Source organism: Microtus ochrogaster, unplaced genomic scaffold (assembly GCF_000317375.1).
Source record: "Microtus ochrogaster isolate Prairie Vole_2 unplaced genomic scaffold, MicOch1.0 UNK4, whole genome shotgun sequence".
Classification (NCBI taxonomy): domain Eukaryota; kingdom Metazoa; phylum Chordata; class Mammalia; order Rodentia; family Cricetidae; genus Microtus; species Microtus ochrogaster.
In genome coordinates, this window is record NW_004949102.1 from 16,241,371 (window position 1) to 16,252,776 (window position 11,406).

An 11,406-nucleotide genomic window follows, 5' to 3' on the forward strand; every position below is an offset into this window, starting at 1 on the left:
AAACTACAAGCTATTCCTGTGACACAAAACAGTTTTCAGTGTCTTCTAACTGAGAAGAATCCTATCCAGCACACTTCTTCTAAGGTGGCTCACATCAAGCAAGGTTTGCTTTTATTTTTACTATTTTCTTTTATATCAGCCTGGTATTTCTCTTTCATTCCTGCCAGTTCTGGGAAAGCAGTTCCTAAGTGACGCTTAAAGACCCAGGGTACAGGCGGATCCTCTGACTCATATGAGACCAGCATGTCCAGCACCCTGACTTCTCGAGTTGCTGGCTTTGCAATGGGCCACAGTGACAGTCAAAGCAGGATAACTGGCGCTGAGACATGGCCTGTGGGCTCATACATCGTCTCCTTTCTTCTGCCATCACGAGCAGACTCAGGTCTGAGCTCACGCCTCGCTGAAATGGAGCTATCCCCTGCAGATTCCTGAACTCTGAAATAAACCATGGACCTAAGTCCTCTCTGGAAGCCGAGGAGGTTAGGGCTCCGTCAAGGTTATTTTTCTCGTCAGACGTCATTTAGGCTCTGCTCTGCTACCCTGCCGGAGTCCAGCTCTCATGGAAAAAGCATGCTGGCCCACAGTGTCTCCATTCCACAGCTGATGGCGGAGAGTCCTGTTATATATTCTCATCAATCCTAACGCAACTTTGCAAGGCAGCCACCATCATCATGAGATGGACAAAGAACTCACATTCTGAGCCCTTGTGCCACCAGCTAAAGTCACAAAGCTAACAACTGCAGAGCCAGGATCCTACCCTGGATCTCGAGGGGGGCTCTGTTTCTCAAATCACCCTGTTGCCTGCTCAGCTGGCTGGTCATCGCCAGCTGTTCCTCCTTCAGCCCGCTGAGGCCCCCCCTCCCAGCTCGCCTACCTGCTGCTTTCTCATACATTAACGGCACATCTGTCTTCAAGTGCATGCATGTGTGTTTGGAGCAGAACCTCCGTGCCAACTCTGTCCGTCTCACTCACAGCCCTCCACACAGAATTTGGCCTCTTACCTAGAATGTCTTCGTAGACGTTCTCCTCCGATAAAGTGCGTGTGAGTCCCAGCTTGGTCTGTGCGTACCAGTCCACCCTGCTGCTCTCAGAGGAGGACTGCAGTAGGTCTTCAAACTCATAGGACTTCCTGGGTTGCGCACCACGGAAGGAAAGAAAAAGAGAATGTGAATCAGTTGAGGCTGGTTCCGAACACAGCAGAGGTCACAGGGCAAAGGGGCCAACTCAGAGCTCTCAGGCCAGGGCTGCAGAGCCGGAAGCCAGGGCAGATGCCTGAGTTGTAGCAGAAACCCAAAGGGGCGCTATCAGCCCCCATGAGCCTCTTCTGCCTCCATTGAGGGTTCCAGGCAGGACAAAGGGTCTAAGTCTTGGAGCTCTAGCAGATGGGTCCGGTCTAGGACATAGTGTTAGCTGCTTTCTCTGGTTGTTCTTTGCCTAGACTAGTAAGTACTCTGATGGTAGATACTGGGGTGAAGGTGTGGTTTGTGGAGCAGCACCCTAACAACTAAAGATGTCTGTATACTTCAGGGCATGAGTTCAAGGACCCAGCTCTCTTCCTTACAGTACAACTACTAGCCTAGATGATCCTGGGCTTTGCTGGGATGGGATTAACCATTATCCAAATGGCTACTGCTGGATGCTCTGGACTTTAAGACACACCTTAATTCCATTGTGATTTTTTTTTCCATATTTATGGGAGCAAGATGCTAACATATAAGGTATGCTTTGCATTTGAATCCTGACACATAAAAGGTTTTGATACCCTAAGCAGCATCTAGAAAGACTACATTTTTGTTTGTTTGTTTTTTGTTTTTTTTTTGAGACAGGGTTTCTCTGTGGCTTTGGAGCCTGTCCTGGAACTAGCTCTGTAGACCAGGCTGGTCTCGAACTCACAGAGATCTGCCTGCCTCTGCCTCCCGAGTGTGTTTGTTTGTTTTTGACATAGGGTTTCCCTGTGTATCTCTAGCTGTCCTGGAACTCCCTCTGTAGACCAGGCTGGCCTCGAACTCACAGAGATCCTCCTGCTTCTGCCTCCTAAGTGCTGGGATTAAAGGCACGTGTCACTACTGCCCGGCGAAAGACTACATTTTAAGAATATGAACTTTCTTTGAAGAACTGATCTGGAGGCAGGCATGGAGTACATGTCTACAACTCCAGCACTTGGGAGACTAAGACAGGAGGATATGGTTATCAAGTTATAGGTCAGCCTGGTCTGCATAATGAGACACAGCCAGGAGCTAGGTATTATGGTGCAGAATCCTAGCATTGTGGAGGCAGGAGCAGGTAGATCTACGTGAGTTCTAGGCCAGTCTAGTCTTCATAGTGAATTCCAGGTCAGTCAGAACGACATTGTGAGACCTGTCTAAAAAACCTTAAGTACAATACAATAATAATAATAATAATAAAAATAAAACAAATAAAAACTGGGCATGGTGATGAATGTTTATAATCCCAGAACTCTGGAGGCTGAGGCAGAATTGTCAATAGTCCCGATCCTACTCGCTAGAGCGAGTTTCAGACCAGTCTGGGCTGTAGATCTTGCCCCAAAACAAACAAACAAACAACAAAACCCCCACAGTAACATCAAACAAAAACAAACAAAGGAAGATGAGGGCCATGCAATGGCTCAGCGGGTAAAGGTGCTTGCCAACAAGTCTGATGACCTGAGTTCAACCTGCTGGACCCACACAGCATAAGACGAGAAACAACTCCTGCAACTCGTCTCCACTCCTGCATCACGCGACCCGAGCACCTCTCCTCAAACAGACCCACAGATAAATAAATGTAATAGAAAGTCAAAACAAAGTCAGAAACAAGCATTACATCGCAAACCCTCCACAGCCTTGAGCACACTAAACAAGTGCCCTGTCACTTTACCCTTGGTCCCTGGCTTTTTGTTTTGTTTTTGTTTTTTCAAGTCAGGGTTTCTACGTGTAGCCCTGGCTGTCCTGGAACTTGCTCTGTAGACCAGGCTGGAGATCCTCGTGCCTCTGCCTCCCAAGCGCCAGGTTTAAAGGTGTGCTCCATCATACTGGGTTCCCTGTATGTATGAGGGTCTCTCAGTATGTCGCCCGGGTTGGCCTTTGTACTTGTGATCCTCCTGCCTCTGCGGCAAAGCTTATCTTGTAAAATGAATTACCACAGGGTTTCCTAATGGTGAGTCCATCTCTGTGTTAAGTAAGGTGCTGGTTTTCAAGTGACCAAAGTGTGAAATCTTTTTACAACATTGTAAATCAAAACAAAGTAAGATCCACAGAGAAGCAAGAAGGAGCCTCGGACTTCACACGAACAGTTTCCAGAACCAAGAGAAAAGCAGAACTCCAATTATTCCAAGGTCTGGCTTATCACTGTTGTGTCAGGATCACTGGTGCAATGGCTGGCTTGCAGGGACTTCTGTCCTCTGGTGCTGAGGTTCAGGCGAAGTGAGGGAAGTATATTTGCTAAATCCTGACCTGACCTGGGGCCATCCCTGAGGTCAGGCTGTCCCTCGGGCATGTACACCTGCATTGTTCTGCTTCTGTAACCTCTTCCCTATCAAACAGTGATGCCTTGGTGACACGACTTTGTCCTGGCCTTAAAAGTTAAATAAATTGGGGCTGGAGAGATGGCTCAGCGGTTAAGAGCATTACATGCTCTTCCAAAGGACCCGAGTTCGATTCCCAGCAACCACATGGTGGCTCACAACCATCTGTAATGAGGTCTGGTGCCCTCTTCTAGCAGGCATATATGCAAACAGAATATTGTATCCATAATAAATAAATAAAAAAGTTAAATGTTCACATCCTCAGCCACCAGGTGTGGTGGTGCACGCCTTTAAACCCAGCGCTTGGGAGGCAGAGAGGCAGATGGATCTCTGTGAGTTCGAGGTTAGCCTGGTCTACAAAGCGAGTTCCAGGACAGCCAGGGGCTATAAACCTTGTATGGAAAAACAAAACAAACAAAAAAGTTCATATCCTGTCATGTTTGCTAACAGCTATCACAGCTATAGTAGGGGGGATGTAACAAACTTGTGGTTTTTTTTCTTGTATAAACCCCCTTACTCACTCAGCTCGGGGCCGCCTCTTTAGATTTGTAGTAGGGTCTGTGTGGCTTAATAAAAAAACTCTAAGGAGCTCATCCTGGTCTCCTTTTCTTGGGTGAGAACGGCCCGGCCACAACACAGGTAAGAGAAACCTGTTCAAATGAATGACTGGTCCACTGTACGAACAACTTTGAACTTGAGAAATGTTTTAGCATCTTTATGTAGTAACTTGGAGGAGAAGGTTATTTCAAAGGCGAATGGATGATAAGCACAACTGATCAGGTCTCTAGCTAAACATGCCCAGCACTCAGGCACCACACCACCCACAGGTGTGCTAAATGCCTTCTGTGGGTCACACTGTGCTCCGAACCAGTGAAGTAAAGGCAAGGAGTCCCTGCCTTACAGTTGGAGAGAATGTGACCCCCTATAACTTCCTTGCCTCCCAGGTCCTCCAATGACCACATTGCAGCTGGCTTTAGAGATGTGACCCTGATCTCACTGTTGCAATGAACTCCCTTGTAGCTCAGGCTTGGTCCAATATACTGTGGAGTTGAGGATGGCCTGGAACTTCTGCTTCCTTTGCCTCTGCCTCCCAAGTGCTGGGATTGCTGCTGTGAAGAGCATGCCTGCTCTGTGTGGTGCTAGGGACTAAACTCAGGTCTTCAGGGTACTCGGCGAGCAACGAAGACATCCCCAGTACGCCGCATCCATCTCCAGTGAATTTCTTCTTCTATTTCTCTCCTTCCTAGTCCCTTTCTTTCCTAGCCCTCCCTCCATGGGAGTCTATTACCAGTATTCAGGAGGCTGAGGCAGGGGATCTCAAGTTTGAGATCAGCCTGTAGTATATCATGAAATTGTCTCAAAAAACATTTTTAAGGGGGCTGGAGAGATGGCTCAGAGGTTAAGAGCACTGATGGCTCTTTCAGAGGTCCTGAGTTCAATTTCCAGCAACCACATGGTGGCTCACAACCATCTATAATGAGTTCTGGCATACAAACATACATGGAAGGAATGTTGTATACATAATAAATAAATCTTTAAAAAAAATTTTTAAAAAATCATGACCAATGTCCAATTACTGTGTGAGGATTACTAATGACTTTTCCATACTTTTGTAAATGAAATGCTAATTTAAGGCAGAGGGCAAGAACCTCAAAATTAACATGTCTCAAAAGAGGTTCCTTTCTTAGAGCTGCCCCCTGGAAAGCCAACCAGAGTTTATGCCTGAAGCTGCAGGCACTCTGCTGAGCCCCTTCTCCCGGCCCACCTACACCTAACCAACTAACCGCTTTCTACCTCCCCAGCCACTGGAAACTGATCACTTCCTCCAGGGCCCTCACTGGAATTACATCACAACTTGACCACAACACCCACTCTGTCGCCAAGGGGAACCCTAACAGATGCAAACCTGATGACTGCCCCCTTCAAAGCTGTGCCATGTTTCTTCCCAGTGCTCCTTTTGTCTCTAGAGCTCTAGGATTGGTTACATTAGACCCCACGGCCTCCTCATCCATCCTTGGGGACCTTATCCCACGCTGTCCAGACCCCTGGCCTTCAGTTCCTCCAGCACGAAGAAACCTTTATCAGCTCCTTCACCGGCCTTCCATCTGCCACCCCCTCCCGCCAAGCATCTACACACTCTTCCTCTCAAGGCCACCCTGTGCCCTAGCAGGCTGGGTTCACCTGCTGAACATTCCCACAGCATCTGTGCTTCCTGGGAGCACGTGGCTCTTGGAGTCAGGCGGAGCCTCACCCAGCAGCTGTCCTGCTGTCAGTCCGGGTTCTCTAGCAGGGCAGGGTCTCTGTCAGCTTCCTCATATCTAACACTAAATACAGTCACAGTAGATTTGTTGGCTGGATAAGTAAATGAGTATTTGACTAATTAACTATTTGATTAATTATCTAATTGATTAATTGATTTTTTTTTGTTTGAAGCAGAGTACAGGCTGATCTTGTACTCACAGCAATCCTCCTGAGGCAGGGGCTACAGGCCTGCACCACCATGCCCAGCTATCAATGAAAACAAGAAAGCTATGTTTAGTCAGATGTGGTGGCTCACACTTTTAATCTCAGCACTGTAGAGGCTCCGGCAAGCAGACCTTTGTAAAGCTGAAGCCAGCCTGGTCCACATAGCAACCAGGGCTGCAGAGTACAGCTCTGTCTCAAAAACACAAAACTCCAGACATGTAAACACTTAAGGAGCAGACAGAAGGACCCAGAGTAAACACACAACCACAGCATCTTGACTAATGTGTCAAAAACATAAACTAGAAGACGGCCTCTTCAACAAACAGTGCAAGGAAAAATGAATAGCTGTATCTCTTATCTGCAGAAAAATCCATCTGATTAAAGATCTTTTTTTAAAAAGTAATTTATTTATTCTTATTTTATGTGCATTGATGTTTTGCCTGCATGTATCTCTGTGTGAGGGTGTCAGATCTTAGAGTTACAGACAGCTGCCATATGGGTGCTGGGAATTGAACCCAGGTCCTCTGAAGAGCAGTCAGTGCTCTTAACCATAGAGCCATCTGTCCTGGTCCTATGATTAAAGATCTTAATATAAGACCCAAAATTCTGAAGTTGCTAGAGGCAAAAACCTGAAGGCCTACTAACAGTGTCTGAGACCCAATGATCCTCATTTTCTGGTGAGAAGTAACACAAAATAAAGGCTCTCGGAACACAGAACAACAACCAAGTCCTCTTTGTTTTCTAGCGTAGACACTGGTGAAGTAAATCTCTGTTAAACCAAGCTTCTCAAAACAATTTTACTCTCAACCTCAAACTAATTCATTCATTTTTTTTTTTTTTTTTTTTTTTGGCGACAGCGTCTCATTATGTAGCCCTGGCTGTCCTAGAATACACTATTATAGACTAGGCTGGTCTCGAACTCACAGAGATCCCCCTGCTTCTGCCCCCAAGTGCTGAGATTATAGGCATATGCCACCAAGCCCAGTTTGACATTCTTTTTAACAGATTTACTTGGGGATCATGTGGCTCTCGTGCAGGACACGGGTGGTTTATGACATCCACATTTCCAGTTCCAGGGGCTCCAGGACCCTCTTTCTCATCTCCACAGGCACCCATCAGAGACAGGGTTTCTCTGTGGCTTTGGAGCCTGCCCTGGAACTAGCTCTTGTAGATCAGGCTGTCCTCGAACTCACAGAGATCCGCCTGCCTCCTGAGTGCTGGAAGACCGACATGGTGCACATACACACATGCAGACCAAACACCCACCATAGTTTTAAAGGTCCACGTTTATCATTTTTATGTGTGTGCAGGTGCCTGCAGAGGCCACAGAGTTAGTGCATCTCCTGGAGCAGGAGTTACAGGGGACTGTGAGCCCCTGAGATGGGGGCTGGGAACTGAACTTGGATCCTGCAGTGGAGCAAGAGCTCTTCTTAACCACTGAGCCTCTCTCCGGCCCTCTTCTGAAGTTCTTAAACTAAGTCATGCTTTATGCATGGCATCTCAGGCTTGCCTCGAGACTGGCACCCATGTTGACAGGGACATGGCGGCAAGGCTACAGAGTTAACTTGGACTGACAAATGGATGGTAGCTCAGGGTCCTGTCCAGTCAGACTGCCGTGGAGCTGCCAGCCCCAGCGTGGCAGTGATGGACCGGACAGCACAGATCCCTTAAGAGTGGTGTGGCGTCTGCGGCTGCCTCCGCTCCCAAGGCCTGTGGAGGAAGCCCCAGGGAAAGCACAAGTCTATTCGGTGTTCAAACCATCGGCGGAAAAGTCAAAATCAAAGTGGGTGGAGCTATTTGGTTTCATAAAGGTTTAAAAACTGTTGCACAAGCCGGGCGGTGGTGGCGCACGCCTTTAATCCCAGCACTCGGGAGGCAGAGGCAGGCGGATCTCTGTGAGTTCGAGACCAGCCTGGTCTACAGAGCTAGTTCCAGGACAGGCTCCAAAGCCACAGAGGAAAACCCTGTCTCAAAAAAACAAAAAAACAAAAAAACAAAAAAAGAACAAGAACAACAAACAACAAGAAGAAATTCGGTTCCTATGAATGTGAGGCACTTACATAAAAAAAAATCACGTTAGTTTCACGGCAGCCTCAAGGCATTCCTGCAGGGTTATTAAATGTGTGCCATAAACATACATAGCCAAGCTCATGTGACTGGAGGATGCTTATCTTTGGAATTTCCTGACATGTGAGGGGTTAGGTCGAGGACTGAAGTCTTGGCAGCTAATCTCTTGGGGGTTTTAGAGAGATGGAGAAAAGCAAAGGAAGGAGGCAGGTGAGGGAAGGGAGGAGGGAAAAGGACAGAGAGAAGAGGGAAAAAAGGCATTTCCCTCAAACCAAGAATCAGCATCCCCTGGTGTGGCTCAGTTGGGGTGTGCTGATTGGCCAATGAAAACACAGTGACTTCAGTCTGCAAAGCCCCCAGACTGGCTGTGTCACCCCAAACCCTCCCGGCCTCGGGATCCTTCATCATTTCTTTCTTCAGTCTTGGCTCTCCTGACTCAGAGAAGGCAGGACGTCTGCCAAATGCAGGGTAAACCGTTTTTCTTTCTCTAGGAGATGGGACCATAACAAAGAGCATACATTTTTTTTTTTTAAGGTGTAGAAAGTGAACACCTTGCCCTGCTCACCTCCATTGTAGTATTTTAAACAGAATGAAGAGCCTAAAGTCAGACTGTTGAAACGCAGCTCATGTGATCGGATCTAAACTAGCCAAGACACATTTCAGTTTTGGACTGAAACAAAGTAATTTTAGCTGCTTAAACGGAAAATGCTATAGAAGGCTGAAAACAGCAGATTGTAGCAAGGAGAAAAAAAGATAACAAGAATAAAGATTCACCAGGTTGAGCTGTCTGTCCAACCACGACACAGAGGAAAGATTGCCCCAGGGAGAGAGGAGGGAAGAGGGAGGGGCATTGCTCAGGGAAGAAGGAGGTAATGAAGGCAGCCAGGCTTTGGGGCTGGGCTGGAAAAGACTTAGAACTGGAGATGGAGGCTGAGGGTATGTGGCTCAGTGGAAGAACATGAGTTTAACATGGAGAAGGCCCTGGGTTTAATCCCTGGCACCAAAGCCAGCTCCTCCTTCAACACAAACTAGAACAGCTGGGGAAGCGGCTGAGCAGTTCAGAGCAGCAGCTCTTGCAGAGAACTCGAGTTCTATGCCCCGGCACCCACATCAGTTATCTCCAGCTCCAAAGGATCCAACACTCTCTTCTGACCTCCACAGGCATGCGCACACACACACACACACACACACACGCACGCACGCACGCACGCACGCACACACACACACAGTATTAATTTAATAAGACAAACAAACATACAAACCAACAATAACAAAAAACCAGGCTGGAGAGATGGCTCAGGTTAAGAGCATTTGGTGGTCTTTCCATAGGATCTAAGTTCAATTACCAGCACTGACAGGGCTGGTTACAACCCTGTGCTTCTCTTGTTCCAGGGGCTCTGAAACCCTCTCTGGAGTTTGTGGGTACTGGACGTGCATGTGGTGCACACACACACACACACACACACACACACACACACACACACACACACAGGCAAAACACCCATGTATATAATTTTTAAAAAAATTATTTCTATGTGCATGGGTCTTTGTTTTGCCTGCATATATATCTGTGTGAAGGTGTCAGATTCCCTAGAACTGGAATTATAGACAGTTGTGAGCTGCCCTGTGGGTGCTGGGAACTGAACCCAGGTCCTTTGGAAGAGCAGCCAGCGTTCTTAACTGCTAAGCCACCTCTCCATCCCATATATAATTTTTTTTAATTTAAAAGAATTTAAACAAACAAAGAACAACAACAACAGAACAAATACAGTGGGCTGGTAAAATGGCTCCTAGAATCCCAGCACTTGGAAGGCAGAGGCAGGAGAATCTGAGTTTGAAATCAGCCTGGTCTACACAGTGAGTTCCAGGACAGCCAGGCTACATTGTGGGGGTTCCTATAAGTAGAAATATTATCCAAGTGAGGTAAAAAGAAACTTGGGCTGGGCAGTGGTGGTGCACACCTGTAATCCCAGCACTCAGGAGGCAGAGGCAAGGAGATCTCTGTGAGTTCAAGGCCAGCCTGGTCTACAGACCTAGTTCTAGGACAGGCTCCAAAGCTACACAGGAAAACCCTGTCTCAAAAAAACAAAAAAACAAAAAAACAAAAAAAGAACAAGAACAACAAACAACAAGAAGAAATTCGGTTCAGCACGAAGTAGCCAGCTCAGGTTCAAAACTTCTAGAGTCTGACCCCAGGCAGTTTATTTTAGACATACGTAAGTAGAGTATAATTTTGGAAAAAAAAGTTTCCTGAAACAATTATATCAACCCCGAGAGCACAATAAAGCTTAAAGTGTGACTACATCAAAACTCTCCTACAAAGTACAGGTGACCTCTACAATGAAGATGGGTCTATGGCTTAAGGACCCAGGATCTGGTGTGGTCTCTGACCCACATAGCACAGAGGTCAGCAGGCTATGAAGTGCATGAGACACCTTTACTACTGCTGGGTTGGTTCTATTGACTGAGAAACAAAGCCAAAGATAAATGAGTAGGGAGAGTCTGGGCTAAACATTCTGGGGGGTTTGGGTGAGGCCTGGCCCTACAGATAGCAAAGGTCACCTGGTTATTAAGAGCATCACTCCCAGCTTCTGGGTGGAAAACATGCGTACACATCCTTTCTGCCTGTGTGCTTAACATTCCTAGTGTTTCCAGTGCACAAAATAATGAAACCCTGCCTGCTAAAAGTAAAAATAAAAATAAAAATTTTAAAAAGGCTCTCAGGTGATGGCTTGCTACCACATCTGACGGCCCGAGTTTGGTCCTCAGAATCCGGATGGATGGCGGAAGGAGGGAAGCTACTCCTACAGGTTGTTCTCTGACCTCCACGTGTGTACCATGGCCTATGCATGTGTGTGCAGACACAGACACGCTGTAAATAAAACTGAACAAACCACCCAAGTGTAGCTCCGCCTCATTTGTGGAACACCGGAACAAAAATCTTCAAATATGAGCAAACTGAATTCACTCGTTCGCTAAAACAGGAGCAGACTGGACTTCATTCCCCACATGGCAGGATGGTGTGATCTGAAAGGGAATTCCCTCGTGGGCTCATGTGCTTGGACTTGGTCCCCAACTGGTAGTGCTGTCTGGGGAGGCTTAGCAGGTGTGGCCTTGCTGGAGGAGGTGTGTCACGAGGTGGGCTTTGAGAGTCCACAGCCTCTCCCTATTCCCAGTCTGCATCTGAAAATGTGAGCTCTTGCCAGGTCGCTGTGGCACACACCTTTAATCCCAGCACTTGGGAGGCAGAGGCAGGAATCTCTGAGTTAGAGGCCAGCTTGGTCTACAGAATGAGTTCCAGGACAGCCAAGGCTACCAGAGAAACCCTGTCTCAAAAAAACAAAACAAAA

At 47.2% G+C, this 11,406-nt stretch overlaps 1 protein-coding gene across 3 annotated transcripts in view; it reads right to left on the reverse strand.

Annotated features, from left to right (window-relative positions):
• Dennd2a (DENN domain containing 2A) overlaps positions 1-11,406 on the reverse strand; it is a 101,121-nt gene that overhangs the window by 45,467 nt on the left and 44,248 nt on the right. For all 3 annotated transcript variants that reach the window (XM_005365856.2, XM_013353276.2, XM_026788567.1), the window contains one exon: positions 1,002-1,129. In XM_005365856.2, coding sequence (XP_005365913.1) covers positions 1,002-1,129 — 128 coding nt within the window. The remainder of the gene's footprint in view (positions 1-1,001; positions 1,130-11,406) is intronic.